Source organism: Aedes aegypti, chromosome 2 (genome assembly GCF_002204515.2).
Source record: "Aedes aegypti strain LVP_AGWG chromosome 2, AaegL5.0 Primary Assembly, whole genome shotgun sequence".
NCBI classification, from domain to species: Eukaryota; Metazoa; Arthropoda; class Insecta; order Diptera; family Culicidae; genus Aedes; species Aedes aegypti.
Genome location: NC_035108.1, coordinates 337,778,619 through 337,797,569, shown reverse-complemented (window position 1 = coordinate 337,797,569; position 18,951 = coordinate 337,778,619). Strand labels below are relative to the sequence as shown.

The 18,951-nt window shown below is 41.1% G+C and overlaps 2 protein-coding genes across 2 annotated transcripts; one reads left to right on the top strand and one right to left on the bottom strand.

Annotated features, from left to right (window-relative positions):
* Positions 1–3,188: 3,188 nt before the first annotated feature.
* LOC5578242 (zinc finger protein 250) lies at positions 3,189–4,681 on the top strand. The gene is made up of 3 exons (XM_021846061.1): positions 3,189–3,438; positions 3,506–4,308; positions 4,373–4,681. Exons 1-3 carry the CDS (start codon positions 3,292–3,294, stop codon positions 4,644–4,646), a joined length of 1,224 nt encoding a protein of 407 aa, XP_021701753.1. The 5' UTR covers positions 3,189–3,291; the 3' UTR covers positions 4,647–4,681.
* Positions 4,682–9,988: 5,307 nt separating this feature from the next.
* Positions 9,989–11,047, bottom strand: LOC5578243 (60S ribosomal protein L23). The gene is made up of 3 exons (XM_001663715.2): positions 10,893–11,047; positions 10,593–10,676; positions 9,989–10,447 (listed from the first exon to the last, which is right to left on the bottom strand). The coding sequence occupies exons 1-3, from the start codon at positions 10,903–10,905 to the stop codon at positions 10,122–10,124; spliced, it is 423 nt and encodes a 140-aa protein (XP_001663765.1). The 5' UTR covers positions 10,906–11,047; the 3' UTR covers positions 9,989–10,121.
* Positions 11,048–18,951: the final 7,904 nt, after the last annotated feature.

Below are 18,951 nucleotides of genomic sequence, written 5' to 3'. Positions count from 1 at the left end.
TTTAGAGTCCGCGGAAAATTCGATAAAACTGTTTCCGAGCGAATGCAAACAGCACTCAACTTAACCTTAGCATGGTGCAATAATGAAGGATTAAGTATAAATCCTGAAAAAACTACAATAGTACCGTTTACAAGAAGACGCAAAATCTGTATTTCCGTTTTAAAAATAGGATATATCTATATCTCTAAGTGCCAAATTTGTAGGTGTTATATTAGACAGTAAGCTCGTTTGGAACAAGCATATAGAACAACAGAAAGAAAAAGCAAGAAATGCGTTCTGGGGCTTCAAAAGAACCTTTGGTAGAAAATGGGGTCTGAAATCGAAGATGAGATATTGGATCTATTCGGCCATTGTTAAACCCATTATTACATACGCATCAATTTTTTGGTGAGAAAAAACAAAACAAGTCGCTACTCAAGTTAAACAAGCTACAAATAATTGCTATTATTTCAGTTACTGGGGCAATACGAAACTCCCCTTCAAATGCATTGGAGGCAATATTAAATCTTCTTCCACTTCATGACTATTCAAATGGATGCAGATAGAGTGCTATTAGAGTCAGAAGGTCCATAGATAGCGCTGATAGTGAACTGAAAGGATATTCTGTTCAACTCGTGTTCCACATGTAGCATTTACTACCGAGAATGTAGTAACCTTAAATTTACTACATTTCATACATATCGCCCAATATATCGAATCAAACTAAGATTTGGTAAGGACTGAAAACAACTGAGATTTTAGTTTATGATGAACCAACTTCATTCAGGTTAACTTCTGCGTTCATGAGTCCTCTCATGGCGTAGGGGTAACGCGCCCTAACTAGAGATCAGGGAGTCGTGAGTTCGATTCTCACTGAGAAGACGTGTAACTTTTTCGAAAAACTTCACATCAATTTGTCCGTTTAATCCAATTGCAAAGTATATGTAATGTTTAGCTTTTCGGTAGTTGTTAAATTTCCACTCGGCTGGTTAGCCGTAAACCACGATTCATAATTAAAAACAAGTATTCAAAAGTCTTCTGAAATTTTATTTTCAAACAATGTTAACTAAATTTTCGTTCGAAACAATAGTAAAAGGTTAGTTTCACACTTGTCTGTAGAAAGAATTTAAACAACGAACCAAAGACAAATTAAAGACCTCGATGTCCCTTGCAGTTGCCCGAAATTTTATGGCTCATAAGGTAATCTAGAATGCCGTGAAAAGTGTACTGCGATCTGTCAAACTTGGGTACCTTTTGTACTACCGAGGGACCAAATGCAGTACAGGTCGGACTCGATTATCCGGAGACTCGATTATCCGGGGACTCGATTATCCGGGATTCGATTATCCGGAATTTTAGACTCGATTATCCGGATTTGTTTTTTGATGTTCTTGTTTTTCAATTTTTATGCATAAATCTGATATAATTTGGTATTGCAATATACAATATGAATGGTTTTGCAGTTTTGAACGTATTTAAGATAAGGGGGTTTGAAAAAGTGATTTTTTGTGTATGCTGGTCAAAATTTTATTTTTTCTTGTAAAGACCCCTACTGTTCCTAGAAATAATTTTTGGCTACACCACCGCATTATATAAATAAAACAATAAAAAAAAGATAACATTTAAGTTCTTTTATCAAATATTTCTATTAATTTCTGAGTGATTCGATTATCCGGAGGATTCGATTATCAGGAGGATTCGATTATCCGGAGTGAAAAAAAAATCGATACTCCGGATAATCGAGTCCGACCTGTACTAGAAGTGGTACACAATCTAAGCCCGAGTGTGACGGACCTGAACGAACTCCATTTAACAACAAAGTACCCTACACTGTGTTGTACATACCTTAACATAAATGATGTTGTCTCAATATTCAACTATTTTTGAATTCATAACCAAATTATACCCGAAATATGACCCTATTCTGTGATAATTGATTTATAATAAAATTAAAAAATTAACTTGAGTGAACGGAGAGCATTGATATATTTTTTACTCGAATATATCCTGTTGTTTTCATCATTTCAAATACCGTATGTGTTGCGGCTACGACAATAATATTTATTCTATCAATCTCTATGATAATGTTTGGTAGTAAAATTTAAAGTAAAAATAATAATTCCGCATTTTTTGATAGGAACATTAACTATGGATTATGTATATTCATTTAAGAGCCAAACTAAAAATAATTGACTAAAATTTTGGGTCATAGATTTTTTTATGAAAATTGTATTAACCAAGATTCTAAAGTATGAGTTACCGTTATCCACTCGTAGGTACTCTAAAACTGATCATAAGTTTTTGAAAATAGTGCAGTATTCGTAGTAATTATTGTTAAGTAACTGAACTTGAAAAAAAAATACGTTATTGTTTGACTTACTGGATTTTTTAGCTAAAAACATTGAAAAAGTGTTTTTTTTTTTTAATTTTACTTAAGTTTTAAATATGTCCGCTTATAAATTTTCCAAATGTACTCTACTACATCTGAACAACGTAATGAAGATATTGAGCAATCATCTAGCATATTAAAAATAAGTTTTTAATGTTGTACCTTTGTTTTTTGTCAGGTGTACGAATATGAGATTGGCTCAATTTTAGACACAAATTCAATACTTTTTCATTATTCAAAAGATTTTAGCAAATAAATAAAGCTAATGATTGTCGAACAATAAAGGACACCTATGACCTTCGTAATTGATAAAGTATATAAAAGTCCGTAGTTCATTTAATAGTTTTAAATCTACTTGATGTGAAAACAGTGCCCCGTACGAAATTGAGTTTGAGTCACTCTTTTCGGTAAAGGCTGGTTTGCTACTGAGCTGGTTAGCTACAAGGACAAATACTCGTACTCTAAAATAGTTTTGATAAAAAAAAAATCGTAAATTTGTGGAACTACTGCAGTTTTTTGATGATGTTCTGTCCGTAAGGATCCCAAAACAAATAATATAACCTAAAAAGCGCACGCACCGAATTCATGAAAAACTCATCAAAATCGCCAGATTGCACTTACGCCTCTTATGCCACATCTTTACATTAATCAAAAGTATCATTTTTTCACGGGGTATTATTTTTCGATGCTTTACACTCAGTAAATTTTGACCACGGAAGAATTAAAAAAAAAAGACTTAAGTTCCATCCTATCATTTGGAAAACAATTTTTGGGTTTCTGTTCGATTTTGTGAACGCATTCGCATGTTTTTCACAACCACCCACTTTTGGCGCACCGCTACCAGTATTGTTGTTTTCGTATATTGTCTGACAGACAACAATTTTAATGTAGATTTTTAATGCATTGCATTTTTCGACAAATTTATGAGCGAGAATAAACGGAAAAAGCCCCGAAGACGGCAACGGTCCGGTGTGGCTCGTTGCCGACTTTGTCGCGAGGTGTGTGAACCGAATAAACTGTTGTGGAATCGGGATTTTCGTGAAAAACTGCAGGACATTGCCTGCTTCTGGGCAAGTATATTTAACGCATCCTAAAGTGCGATGTATTATGTCTCAATTGTTTTATCAATCGTTTCAGATCAAGATTAACCCCGGCTGCCGGAAATACAATGTTTGCCGCTCATGCCAGACCGAGGTTGAAGAGTATTACTCTTTCAAGAAACAATGCCGACATTACCTGCGCGAAGGGGTTCTATCCACCCTGGAGGATGATGACCAACCGGACTCGATGCTGAATTCGTTATTGGAAAACTGTTCAGAAGAAGTAACACTTCCACCGGATACTCTAGAAAGTTTAGCAGGCACATCCTTTGATTTACCGCTAAACGATCACAACTATTCAGAAGGTGCTACCGAATCTACTAACGACTACATCCAGGAACAACCGAAGCCAAAGAATCAACAAAAATCGACACTAAACCCAAAAGATGTATCCAACGATGTACAAGCAGCAGAAGACCCCGAACACCAGGAGTCAACTAAAAAACTGCGTCCATATCGGCGCAAATTCCGACAAACTGAGGAGGAAAAATCTATGACGCCAGAAGAGTACAAACGATACTACAGGAAGATACAACTGGAAGGCTACAAAAGAGTTTGCGACATATGCGGAAAATCGATCGACCCCCAAAGAATGGAAAGCCACATAAACCGCCACAAAGGCGTGGAACCGTATAGCTGCGAGGAGTGCGGTTTGCCGTTCCACTGTAGGGCTAATTTGCGGAAGCACATTACGCGAAGTCATGCCAAGGGCCAGGAGATCGCCTGTGAGCTGTGCGACAAAGTCAGCGTCAGTGAAATTGCGCACAAGCAGCACCTGCGAGCGGTACACTCGGAGAAAAAGTTCCAGTGTACCCTATGCCACGTGAAAACGGTGACTCAGTATGAACTTCTTGAAATCAACTTCAAATACATGTCTAGTAAAGATCGGAATGCCTCTTTCTAGGTACGCTTTGGATAGTCACATGGACATTCACAACCAAAGGCGGGACTACGTTTGTCCGCACTGTGGGAAGGCGTTCTATCGGAGGTATGTGCTTAATATCCACCTGCGGACGCATTCCGGTGAAACGCCGTACAAGTGCCATGTCTGCGCCGAGGCATTCGTCCATCGGCGGATTTATGTGATGCACATGAAGAAGTTGCACCCAGAGGAACCGATGATGCGGGTGGACGGATTGAAAGCGTTGAAGGAGGCACTCAAGCAGAAGGGTGATTAGATTCGGGTTGAATAAAGCTGGAATAGAAGAATTTATGATGGCAAATTGTATTTTCATGAAGAAAATTGAATTCCCGGTTCTTGAATTTGTTGCATGTGTACATCAGAAACCGTTGCGCAAATTTTCAATAGAATCTTCGAAGTTCATTCAAGTTTCGATTCCCGCCAATAGATTTTGAAGTTAAATCGAATGTCTGAGGATTCTCTTGATCAATTCCTCCAACGAGAACAGAACAGAAAGGTGTACATAGAGGAATATATATTTATTGCGAATCTTTACTTTAATCCGCAGTCTGTCCAACAAGTTGCGCGCCGGTGGCCCATGCGCCGAGTTGTGCGCCAGCCAAAAAGTAAATAAAGAAATGTCAAAATATCTCGCCGAGGAAGTGAATCACTTTTAGGGCTTCAGTCCTAAACTGGACAATGAGCATAATTGTTTACTCGTTAAAAAACATATGGAACAAAAATGTTCGTACCATCTTGTTTTCAAGTTGCAAGTGTTTTAAATGGTTTAGATTGATCACAACTCGGCGCATGATCGATCGGCGCGCAACCTTTTCGAGGGTCTGCGATTTTCAGAAAAGATTCGCAAAGTGCCCAACTAGTACCAGACCCTGGCGCGCAACATAAAAAGAAAAGAGAAAGTGATCGAAATGCTAAAAATTCTCGAGAAGCATAATACGCTGTAATTAATAAACTTGAAGGGTTAAGCAGACTGAATCACTTGAAGGTTCCGTTTAGTTTACAATGATAGTCAGAGCTCTCACAAACGATATAAAAATGAGTCTTCATATCAAATATAATCAAGGCTTTGTATCAAATACAATTCAGTTGACAAAAACTTAAGCTTTGAAATTGTTCCACCTTTAAATAGCTTCGACATGCATTAAAAAATTTGGAAGCTTAAAACGAATTGAAGCAAATTTTTTTTTTTTTTTTATTTTGTTGATGATATTGCTGTAAAATAGCTTAATATTTTCATGAAAATTGATTAATAATATTTAGCACATTCACTAAGGAATGATAAAAATGACGCACTTGTCGGATGCATTTTCAAATAATTTTTATTTTTTGGCTATTATTAATCAAAAATAAACTTTTTTTGATTGAAATCTTTCAATAACATGTAATTGAAGATTAAGGAATAAATTTTCGAATGCTAGTTTGAACTTGAATTAATTTATAATAAAATTAATTAGAAAATGCGTCAAGTTTGGACCCGCGTCAAATATGGTACGTTCACGGTAACAAGAATTGTATTCGTGTTCCTTCAAGCGTTGGATGCCAATAGGCCAGGAGAAGTGGATGAACTTGTCATTCATTTTTCTGTCAAATCTCATACAAAATCTACTTTTTCTTTGATAGAAATTCACTCTAGGTGAACCACTTCCCCTGGCCTATTTCATAGGCAAGAATATCGCGGCTTGGTAGAGAATTAGAATAAGTTTTTCGTCGACTACTAAATGCTTTAAACTATTTTAAATAGTGGTGAACTGAAACAGGATTTCCAATATTGGATATCTTGAATACATTTCGAGATAGATCAATTTTTCCAATTTTTAATTGTCTATCTCGTTCAAATTAAACGTTCTTTTTAAAGTACAGAGCACTCTCATCGATTCTCGGCTGCAGACCGAATTCAATACTTTGTAATTAAAAACTATGCTTATTTTAAATAAGAAACTTTTAATGAGTTAAAAAAGGAGAGTCCATATTTTTTCATTTTCATATACCTACTATAATCATTTTTTCAATAAACATTTTAGTAGCGAGTCATTTATTTAAACCTATTATAAATATACAGATTTATGTTTCATTAAGGCTGCTTTACTGATGAACAGAAAAGTAATCGTTTATCTCGATGCGGGTGAAATATCTATTCAGAACTGTTCAATGATTTAATTTTTCTTTGATCGCAGTACCCAGTTGAGAAGAAATATAATTTGACATGGAGCTCTTTGTTTACAATATCATGATCCTTTCGGTCGAGAGGAGTGCTTTGCGAAGACCCAAGCAGTCCGATTCATTTTCGCGCGTTCGGAGTGTTTTTCGTTGGCTTCGTTCGTTTACTTAGTGCTTTGCGAAGACCCAAGCAGTCCAATTCATTTTCGCGCGTCCGGAGTGTTTTTCGCTGGCTTCGTTCGTTTGTCCAGTGCTTTGCGAAGACCCAAGCTGTCTGAATCATTTTTTGCGCGCTCGAAATGTTTTTGTTTTTCAGTTAGCACTTCATTCGCGCGCCATCGGTGTTATTTTACATTCCTGCTTATACGTGTTGACGCTGCGATTGTAACTGTTCAGTCGAGGATGGATTACCAATTGGTGAGCTCGTTTCATGCTTGTAATAACACATTTGTATCATAACATGTATATTTTATGAATTTGTTGAACAAACTATGAATAGTTCGTCACTTTAAGTGTTGACATACGCGCTTATTTATGTTTTATAAAATTTCGAGATTCCAACCTTTGAATAGTTCGATGTTTAAGATGTCGACGCATTGATAGATAATTTTTTGAACAGAGGTTACATGAATCGCATCACTTACCAAGGTGAATCCTGATCATGTAGCTTTGAAGCCCTCCCACTAACAAATCTCCTTCCCGTGACAACCATGAAGATGTAGAGGTATACTCGGTCTTTAGTAACAATGGATGTCACACTAACATTCCTTCCCTTCCCCGATGACCGTAAGGACGTGGCCGGCGCCGTTATTGACATTACTAATTTCAGAGTCCTCGAAAATGTACATTGAAGATGGTATGCTACTCCCAAGCTACATCTGTTGGTTCCCTGTACAATTTCGATGATTCTTGTCAATCACGGAGTAGCAACTACGAATTGTACGGTCATCAATGCTCATGCTCATGCTCATCAATATCATGATCCTTTCGGTCGAAAAATTCATTACTTTTCTTTAACGAATTTAAAGAAACATCATACTTAGCTTTGGACTGCTTTGAAGTTAACAACGAAACAATTTATGTTTTTGAGCCTCCTCCAGTAGCTCCAACTATGTACTTATTATTCCGCTACATTTTTTACATGTGTCGGCCGATATCTATTGCCTAATCTGCAATTAAATAAATGTTCATGAGATTTCTATCAATAGGCAGAAATTCTCTAAAGCGACTCCCATTTGAATTGACCTTTTTTCCTTTGCGTACAGCGTACAAAAAAATGTTGCCCCACTTTACCACAAAAATAAAAGCCAGTAAATTACTTTTTAACAGCAAACCGGGCCTTAATATAGTGTTCTGTTTCATAGAATAACAAAAACATAAATTTTGATAAACAAAAAAGGAGAAAAAATGCTGTTTCAAACTTATTTTCTTTTACGTGACAACTCTTCACCTACCCGAACGGCGGTGAAAAGTTTCCTTCCACTTCAACTGATTGCTTTTGTCGATCATCGCCCGGGGTAGCGTGCCATTCGTAATAGCTCGTGTTCATGCGATCTACCACTTGTGATGAACTTCACCACATTTTCCCACTTAGGTGATATGCGTAATAGGAAAGTGATCACTTCACCTTTTTGTCACCGTGAGTGAAATCCGTAATGGGCCCTATTTTTTGTGTTTGAACGAAGGGGGTTTAGGACGATTTTTGGCGGAGTGCAAGAGAACGGTGTGTGGCGGCGGAGAATGAACCACGAGCTCGCTAGGCTCTACGGCGAACCCAGTATCCAGAAGGTTACGAAAGCCGGAAGGGTGCGCTGGGCAGGGCATGTTGCAAGACTACCGGACAACTATCCTGCAAAGATGGTGTTCGCGTCGAATCCGGTTGGCACAAGAAGGCGGGGAGCACAGCGAGCGAGATGGCTTGATCAGGTGCAACAAGATCTGGAGAACGTGGGCCAAAATCGAAGTTAGAGAGACACAGCCATGAACCGAGTAAATTGGCGTAACATCGTTAACGAGGTTTTTGTGCTTATTCTGCGCGGCGTGTGAGTCGAGAAAAGTCGCTCTCACCTCGGGTGACGTGAAACGACTAATGCTAATCAAATGGGAGCGAGTCGACAATTGTCACCTCATTCGACTCGTGTCACCTCACACGCCGCGCAGAATAAGCACATTTATCAAATTAAATGATGTAACACCAACTAAATAAATAAATCTAATCACAACATTTAATTGTGATGTTCGACAACAAAATACATCTTTGGATGTTCGTGTCTATATACTGTATTTCGTTTTCTGAAAGTTTAAAGCATGTTTAAATAATTTAGCCGATATGGGGTAGGTCTCGTGACTCTTGCATTTGATTTACACGGCGAATGGGATTCGAATCCACGACCCTCAGCTTTGTAGAATAACCTAAAGGTTCTAATTTGAATTCACGTAAATCATCTGAGATGAACAACTCATTTGTATGTATTTGAATTGAAGGAAATTCAATTTGACTAATGTGATGAGATTCAATTGAACGCTCACTTAGTTTAGTGATGATGTATTCTGCCATTTATTGTAGCAAAGCCTCTGCCTATAGCACTGGAATAATCTGAAAAGCGATTTGATCAAGATTGTACTGTTGTTTGTGAGCAGGCAGTCTCCTGTATGAAGGGGGGCCAAAAATGAATGTGCGGATCCGCAAGCAGAGACACTTGCACGAAACCCGTGGCAGGGGAAAAGAATCTCCTTCCAGAAGAAAGTTTTTTAGAAAAACTGTACAAACAAGCCCTCGTTTGACAGAATACTCCCAATATATGGGGTCGAAGAACCCGCCTTCAAACCACGAAAACAACAGGGAGGAGGCAGTCCCAAGCTCTCTGTCCAAATCGCTTCTCGGTTGAAACAAGAGTTTACATTGATAAATCCGGATTAGTATGCAGTCAAGTGAGTTGCATTATTCTTTTCATTTGGCAGTTGGCTTGAACTCAACTCAGACAACAGTTTGACTGAGATTTAGCGAGTACATTGAATCGCGTCGAATTGAACGATCAAGCTAAACACGTTCAACTTTCTTTCAATTTAACCGAGTTGTTTATGTGAATTGAATGGAAGCAAGCGTTTACACGTTCAATTCTTAAACATTCTACTGAGTTGCTCGTCTCACTTTCTCTACGTAAATCCTGTATTAGAGTTTCCTCCAAATCGATTGATGATTGAAGTGCATTGATTCTCCATAACTTTAACTGCAGTGAAACGATTGATAGAGCTCGATCGAAAGCCGTTTCGCTTATTATCAGCAGCAGACAACACACCAAAACAGTAGCACCTGCTTTGAAAGTATCTTCTCAGATCCTTACGGCTTGTTATCTTCCCCCACTGCAATACGGATCATTTCCAAACCATCGAAGCACTATCTCAGGATCCTGTCATCGTATCACACTGAAAACACCTTCGTTTTTAACGTATCCTTTTCTCACTGTCGTTTCCATCATGTTTTATTCCTCTCCATGTTCTTCCTGCTCGGTAAATTTATGGAATCTTACTCCAGAAAAAAACAAACGCTTCCTTATCCAATCCAATCCGTCTCTTAAGCTATCGATCCAGCATTGGACGCGATACGGGGCCACAGATCAGCACATTCCTTCGCAACAGGGCCAGTGATAGCCGAACCCTTCATTTCGCCCTTGTTGTTTACTATGACGCCCGCATTGTCCTCAAAATAGAGGAAAACGCCATCCCGCCTGCGGAAGGGTTTTCGCTGCCGGATGACGACCGCTGGCATGACCTTCTTACGGAGTTCCGGTTTACCCTTCTTGACGGTGGCGACGAACATGTCACCAACTCCGGCGGCGGGCAATCGATTCAGACGACCACGGATTCCATGGACGGCGATCACGTACAGGTTCTTAGCACCTGGAAAGATGAATCAGAAAGAATTTCGGTTACGATCTTCCGCTTGATCGAGATGGTGTTTACCTCTTTCCGAAAGAACAGAGAACCGTTCCGTTGAGGTTAACCAAAACAATGCATCCGTGGACGCAGATTTCAAAGTACTCACCGGTGTTATCAGCGCAATTGATGACGGCGCCAACTGGCAGACCAAGCGAGATGCGGAATTTGCCTCCCGCGGAACCTCCACGTCCTATAAGCCGGAAAAAATGACAAAACAGCATTAGTTTCGGACTTCACTACCAAAACGTTCACTTCCAACATTCAACTCGGTCGTATTTGACTCAAACATTCATCGATTTCACACGGATTTCCCGGCGATTCCGGCAACTTTTACATTGCACAACATTCCATCACTTCCGCTTCTTCCATTCCGCACTCAAACGATCGGAAAATCACCGAAATTTACCTCTCTTCGACATTGTTTAGCTCGCAGCAAAATTCGATGTGTGCTCGACACTAGTAAAGATGCCGGAAAAAGAACGAAAGACAGCGCCGTTTGACAGGGACTGGACTTCCGCTTTGCGATCGAGTTGTGGTCGCTGACAACGGGTGTCAGAAAATTTCTCGCGAGCCGAACGATTTCAAGCGAATGCATGCCCAGTGGGCGTCACGATCGATGTTTGATACGTAACGAAATATTTCAGGCTGAGAACCATTTCAATACAGAGTCACACTCAGAAATAAAAATAGTCACAGAATTACTAAAGTTTATGCTTCATGCTATTATAACTATTTTCTATCTGCCTCTCTTTCATTCTGCTGTGAATTTCTACACTAAATGTCATTTCGCCTGGGTTGAAGCTTAGCGATGTTTCAACCCAGGCGAATTGGCAAACAGGAATAAAATTCCCTGCAGAATGAAAGAGAGGCAGATAGAAAATAGTCATAAATTCCTAAAATTTAGTAATTCTGTGACTACCCGTGTTTATGAGTGCAGAATTTGTCCGAATGTGAAAACACAGATAACAGATGTTTATTCTAGAATAAAGTGACCAGACGTCCCGGATTATCCGGGACAGAGCAATTTTTAACTTGACAGTACAGTGTTAATACTTTTTACTTAAATTAACTTAGTATGTAGTGCATGTCTTAGACTGAATATGAATGTAAAGCGCACATTAAACATAGGCAGCGCCTCGTTGGGGATGTGATCTGACAAGCGTCCCGGATTTTTTCCGGGACACATCTGGTCACATTATTCTAGAACAAAATAATTCTGAAAACCTATGTAAATATTCAAATTTGAAGTCCTTGCAATAACTAGCGCCACCACACAGTGAATTGCGTCAATCGGAGGTGAATATCAGTATATTGAAATCTCGCATAACTAATGATCTCGCCCTAAAAGCCATTGGTAACCACGTGTATAACTCGTTGTTTCTGAGCAAATGAATGAATAAGCATCCAAACCAACACCACTGGAGGAAGAGAATGATCCTTACTTCACCATAGAGTTGTTAAATAACATGTAAATCCATTCAAATGCTCAGAAACAACGAGCTACACACATGGTTACCAATGGAATTTAGGGCGAGATCATAAGATATGCGAAACATAGTTCATACATGCAAACAAATTTTCTTGTATAATCTACCGAATCCATATTAGAATTAAGAACTGCACCAACGATTTTCAACCGACTACAAAAATCTGTTAAATATACTATATTATGGTAAAAATCACTGAGCTGCGCACACTGCAAAAATTCTGCGAAAATCATTATTCTATATGTGTATCTACACATTAATATTAGAAGGTATCTCACACATTAAATTTATTTAAATGAGATTGCATGAACCTTGGTATTGTATACCAAACATATGTGTGAAACTGTGGGAGAGTATGATTTACCGCACAGGGGAATCTGCATATGTTTCGGATTACCGGAAAAAGGAACGACCACGAGTTTTAGGAAAACTGAATAAAGGAAACTTTTACTCTACGTGTTTCTCGTCGAATGTACAAAGTTGAACTGAACACTGTCTCTTTCTCTACACACTGCTCTGCCGTCGCCGTTGGGGTGCGGCAGTCGCCCCAGTGGAAAAGTAATGCACAGGATGTGGTTGACGAGGGGCAAGACACTGCTTATTCTCTTCACTCCTCCTCAATGTTTGACGCTCGGCACACCGCCAACCAATCCAAGCTCGCTCGCGAAGTGATGATGCTTGACTCTTCCCAACGGTTTCGTTAGAACGTCCGCCTTCATGTCCTCCGTGGGGCAATACTCCAACGCAACCTCGCCTCGTTCACATAGGTTCTTCACGAAGTGGCGCTTTGTTTCTATGTGCTTTGACCGCTTGCTAGAACGCTCGGACTGAGCAAAGCTGAGGCATCCCTGATTGTCCTCGTGAACAATCGTCGCTGTAGTTTGCTCCTCTCCAAGATCACGAAGCAGTCGTCGCATCCAGACCACCTCTTGGCACGTCTCCGTTAGGGCAACGTACTCCGCTTCTAAAGTCGACAGCGTGACACAGTCTTGCCGGCGACTTGCCCACGAAACGGCTCCTCCTGAATAAAATAGCACGAAGCCGGTAGTTGACTTTCGTGTCCCGGTATCTCCTGCCCAATCGCTGTCCGAAAATGCCACAAGATCTTCGTTATCACCGCCGAGAATCAGCCTCCAATCGCGTGTTCCTTTGAGGTAACGGATTACGCGTTTGGCTGCCGTCCAGTCACTCCCCGAAGGTGCACTGAACTTCCGGCCAAGTATTGCAGCACTGTTCATGATGTCGGGGCGAGCGCACACGGCAATATACATAAGTGCACCCACCGCGCTTCTGTATTTCGTAACGTCTTCTAACGGTTTATCGTTCACTTCATCACCAAGTAAACCCTTGTCCATCGGCGTTTTTGAAACCTTTGCTTCACTGAGTCCCACTCTCGCTACCAACTGGTCTATATAGTTTGTCAGACTCACACTATACACATTGTCTTTCTTCTGTACTTCGAGACCCAGGAAACATTTCACATCGCCGAGGCATTGAATGTCAAAACTCTTCTTCAATTGTTCGAAAACACTGGTGATCACTTGTTCGCTCTCGCATGCCACGAGAAAATCGTCTACATAAACAATCAAGTACACTTTCTTCCCGTTCACAATGCCCACGAACAAACACGCATCAGCATCGCTTGCCTCGAACCCCATCTTCTTCAGCACTTCCGTCAGCCTCTCGTTCCAGCAGCGGGCCGATTGTCGCAGTCCGTATATGCTCCTACGCAGCCGGCATACAAGCTCCTCCTTGCCTTGAGCGACATATCCCGGGGGCTGCTTCATGTAGATTTCCTCGCTTATGTTGCCGTACAGATAAGCGGTTCGGACGTCTAGGTGCTTCACTACGAGATTCTTCTTTCCAGCCAATGCCAAAAGAGTTCGCAGAGTGGCATGGCGAGTCACCGGAGCAAAAACGTCGCCAAAGTCCACACCAGGAGTCTGGGTAAACCCCTGCGCCACAATCCGTGCCTTATAGCGCACGATCTCGTTGCATTCATTCCGCTTGAGTTTGAATACCCATCGGCTTCCAACTAGTTTCTTGCCTTTCGGGAGAGGAACTAGCTCCCACGTACCATTCTTTTTGTGGGACGCCATCTCACTGTCCATAGCCGATTTCCAAGCATCTCGTTCCGGGAAAGACATCGCCTCCTCGAAACTTACCGGTTCCAACTCCGAATGTGCTGCTACACCAACAACGTAATCTGATAGGTGGTTGGGTAGCACACCACGCGTCCGGCGGCCTGATTGCCGAACGCCTGCTCCTTGATTCGATCGCGCTGCTTCTTCACGGTCTTCTTCCTCCGAGTCCTCCTCCTCCTGCTTCACAGCCAGGGGGTCAGCTTCGGCATCCTGATCTTCCAGGTCGAAAAACATACTATCCTCGTCTTGATCTTCAGGCAGTTCCGCAGGAACATCCTCTTCTTCAGCTTGCTGGTCCGAGTTTTCCTTGAGCGGCCATACCACTTCAGTGTTCACGGGCTCCTGACTCGGATCCTTCGCCAGGCTGTGAGAAGATCCATCATCCAACTCCAGGAATCGCGCATCCCGGCTTATGGTGATCTTGTCGGTAGAAGTGTCGACAAACCTGTACCCCTTATGTTCTTCGGAATATCCAATGAAGCGAAGTTTTCGCGCTTTCCCGTCAAACTTACCGCGTTTAACATCTGGGACGTGTACGAACGCATGGCACCCATAGACGCGGAGGTATCCTAACTCTGGTTTGCGTCCGTGCCATTTTTCGAAGGGAGTAGTATCCACAGCACGCGAGGGAAGCCTGTTCTGCAAGAACGCCGCTGCCACCACTGCCTCTCCCCAATAACGCGTGGGAAGACTAGCATCCAGTAACATGGTTCGAGCCATCTCCTGAAGCGACCTATTTTTTCTCTCCGCAACGCCATTTTGTTGCGGAGTATACGCCGTAGAATATTGGGCCTTGATTCCCTCTTCCGCAAAGTATGTGCGCAATTCCAGGTTACAGTATTCGCCGCCGCCATCAGATCGGATGATCTTGGGTTTGCGGCCGAACAAATTTTGGACAAAACGAACATATTCTTTGATCTTACCTGGTGCTTCCGATTTCTTGGCGAGTAGATAGACCACGGTATAACGACTAAAGTCGTCAATCATCGTCATGATGAATCTCTTACCACCGGGGGTTGTCGTTTTCATTGGCCCACAGAGATCTGTGTGGACCAAATCCAACGGCAGCGTTGATTTGCGTTCCGCCACTTTCGGGATCGGATTCCGAGCCAGTTTGCCCTCGATGCACGGCTCGCAGGTAAGCCGAATGCCGCAGTCTACGACCTTCATCCCGTTACCTAGCTTCTCATCACTAATCCTGTTTATCACTCCCGGATGCCTGTGGCCAAAACGTCGGTGCCACTGGTGCTGGCACAGCGGATTATGCACCTTTTCTTCCACCTTCCTCGACACTTCACCAAGCTTCAACCGATACAAGCCACCATATCGGTCACCGACAACAACGACCTCACCAGTTTTGTCACGAATTTCACAACCTCTGGCTTCAAACACAGCCGTGAACCCTTTGGAGGTTAGCTTATCAACGGATATCAAGCCGCTCGTTAGCGACGGCACAAGCAAAACGTCGATTAGCTTCACATCAATGACGTTACCACTTCCACTCACACCACGAAGTGTGCCATAACCACAACCCGCCGTTTTCACAACTTTCCCGTCTGCCAATACAACACTCGGGCCACTTTTCTTAACCAGCTTAGTGAAAAACTGTTCGTCATTTGTCATATGACAGCTGGCACCACTATCGACATACCATTCATTGTTTTTCGCACTGTTGGTAGCCGAAAAGCACACATAACTTTTGTCATCGTTGGCTTTCTTCGCACTCTGCTTAGCTTCGGGCTTCTTCTTTTCATCGTCACCCTGCTTCGCATTCTTCCATGCCCGACAATCACGCCGGAGATGACCGGGCTTCCCACAGTGGTAGCATGTTTTCACCGCACTACTCTTCTCTCGACTCTTCTTTGTCGCACTTTTCATAGCGGTAGCTTCCCTGCTCGCCGATCCACTCACTCGCCCAGAACGCTCATTCCGGCGCTCAAATTCTTCAAGCACTTTCACTTTAACTGCCTCCATCGTCGTACCCGCATCCAGCTGGCTCTGCAGCAAAGTTGCCAGCCCCTGATACGATTCAGGCAAACTTCTGAACAACAACACAATCTTGAAGGACTCCGTAAGAACGTGCCCCGCGGCCGCAAGCCGGTCATACACTTCTTCTAACTCGCGAATGTGACACTCAACGTCACCACCTTCCGAAAGATTCATGTTCCACAATTTGTTCAGCAATGCCACTTGTGTCGTGATTGTCGATTTTTCATGGTACGCACATAACTTGTCCCAGTACCCTTTCGCCGAATCAACACTTTTCACTAGGCTATATTGGCTTTCTTCAATGCAAAGCCCAATAGTCGCCCTCGCCTTTTGATCAGCCTTTTTCCACCGGTCGTCCACTGGCTCTGGCTTCGGTTCGGCAATCACATGCCAAACCTCCTCACGGGTGAGCAACATTTCAATGCGGAATTTCCACGTGTTCCAATTTCGATTGTTCAACTTCTCGAAAGCGAGTCCCTTGAAATCCGCCATTTTGCAAATGCACTACCACCGCCGATTAGCCACTCGCGACGCCGCCAAACGAAACGAAAATTTCTCAAAAATTTCCTCCCGCACTTTCCGAAACGCAAACTGGGCCCATAACCTGTGGGAGAGTATGATTTACCGCACAGGGGAATCTGCATATGTTTCGGATTACCGGAAAAAGGAACGACCACGAGTTTTAGGAAAACTGAATAAAGGAAACTTTTACTCTACGTGTTTCTCGTCGAATGTACAAAGTTGAACTTAACACTGTCTCTTTCTCTACACACTGCTCTGCCGTCGCCGTTGGGGTGCGGCAGTCGCCCCAGTGGAAAAGTAATGCACAGGATGTGGTTGACGAGGGGCAAGACACTGCTTATTCTCTTCAGAAACCACATAGCAAAAATTTATGTCGTTTCACAAATAACGTATATATGGAGAATGAATCGATGAACATCAACAAAAGAAGTCCACCATTTTCCAACACCAGATTGAAAATCATCAGCTAGCGTGATATTACATTTATCGTGCACGATGCATGGTGAGTCTGTTAAATATTAATTGAACTTCTGATCATATTGTTGTATTTCATTTTAGCAGTTAGGAGATGGAGTGCGCCATCGAAAAAGCCTTCGGTAGCTGCGAGTAGGAAGCGTCTATATATAGTCATTCCGAGGGAACTTCCAACCATGGAGTTATTTGGGATGCAACCAGGAATAACCAAATGCCATAACGCACCGCACAATGATCTTCGTATTGCTTGACATTGTGGCTAATTTAAATCATTGGATAAAGTTGTTTGAAAACGGTAATAAGAATTCTAATAAATTTATTATCATATTTCGTTACGAGATATATTAAAGAGTTTTTAATCTAAGCAAGTATGGAATAAAAATCAATTATTTCATCCATGGATCATCCCCATAGAGCTCATGGTTTTCATTTTTAATTTCCATGTGGACTGACACATAACTTTAATACATTAGGAATGAACTCTGAATATTTGTCTCACACATAGTCAATATGTTCAGATACAAATTGCAAAAAAACTATGTGTGGCACACATGTCAGCGATATAAGGATTTTTATCAGTGCAGTAAATGTGACTATGTCCATAGTAGCCTCGACTACAAAGCATTGTATTTCAATCCGTGACTTCCACCGAACAACACAGTGTGGTTATAAGTACAATACCAAACTTGTCAAATCTAGAATGTTTCTAGTCATAAATACTACAACTCTGGTTAAATAAACAGAATAAATTTTCTTGTGTAGTGATGTTGACTATGTTTTGGTAGAGTTAACAGATTAATGTAGTCGGTTAAAAATCGTTGGTGCAGTTCTTAATTTTACCATGGATTCAGTAGTTTCTACAATAAAATTCATTTCAGTGTATTCACCACTGACATCGTCATGGGAACTTAGCAATGACAGCGCAACCACGATGTTACTATTTGTGTTGCCATTCAAAATGACCGTTAATCCTGCCGTTTATTGTCTTACACAGTTTTACAATCGGACTTCAACATCTGTTATCTGTGGTGAAAACTAATTCATGCTCAGAATCGGTATTTATAAAGTTTAGCGGATATAATTTCGATTCTGAAAGAGATTATTAATTCCCGATTGATTGAATGGGAAGACTGAATCAGTTTGAAGAAAGATGAAATAGATGACGGTGGTTCTTTTTTTGACGCGGAATAAAAAAAGGTGTAATTTGTGTTGAAACGTAGGTGTTATTTAAATATGCTTCTAAATTTGAAAAAAAAATGGTGTGATTTGTGTTGAAACGTACACGGAGAAAATGCAAAATACTAAAGCCCTCAGTACACTGTTTGTCAAGTGTGCAAATTTTTTCGCTCGCATAAACCAACATGCAAACATCGGTCTCAACAATGACAAAACATCTGAAGTGTCAAGTGGATATTGAAGTGTTAGTTTATGCGTGTGGAAAAATTTGCACACTTGGCAAAGAGTGTACTGAGGGCTTAATTAGATTGAAATTTATTATTTGTTCATATAAAAAGCGTTACGAGGGGGTGGGTGGGTGTCAAAAATGGTCATCTCTGGCGTTATGAAATTTGTGAATAAACCCTTACGGAAATTGTTTATTTTCATGCATTTGTGTTGTCTGTTGCTACACCTGGGACTTTGTTTTTTGTTTGTTGCAGTTTCAGTATATCAAGATGGCCATGGAGGAACAATTTTCATCTGTGTTCACGAGTGTTAAGTTTTCCTTCACGCAGAGAAAACTATTTTAAAGTCAAATATATTCTGAATCATTTCAACAAAATTTCTACATTATTTGCCGGCTTATAGTTGTTTTTTTTTTATTATTTTAATAACCTGAGAGAGACTCGCG

What these genes read in the sequence shown, in the direction of transcription:
- LOC5578242 (XM_021846061.1), top strand. Translation starts at nt 3,292, where the DNA reads ATGAGCGAGAATAAACGGAAAAAGCCCCGAAGACGGCAACGGTCCGGT. An exon ending in AGGACATTGCCTGCTTCTGG is followed by an intron (nt 3,439 to 3,505) that starts GCAAGTATATTT and finishes CAATCGTTTCAG; the next exon opens with ATCAAGATTAACCCCGGCTG. An exon ending in CACGTGAAAACGGTGACTCA is followed by an intron (nt 4,309 to 4,372) that starts GTATGAACTTCT and finishes GCCTCTTTCTAG; the next exon opens with GTACGCTTTGGATAGTCACA.
- LOC5578243 (XM_001663715.2), bottom strand. An exon ending in CAATTGCGCTGATAACACCG is followed by an intron (nt 10,448 to 10,592) that starts GTGAGTACTTTG and finishes TCATCTTTCCAG; the next exon opens with GTGCTAAGAACCTGTACGTG.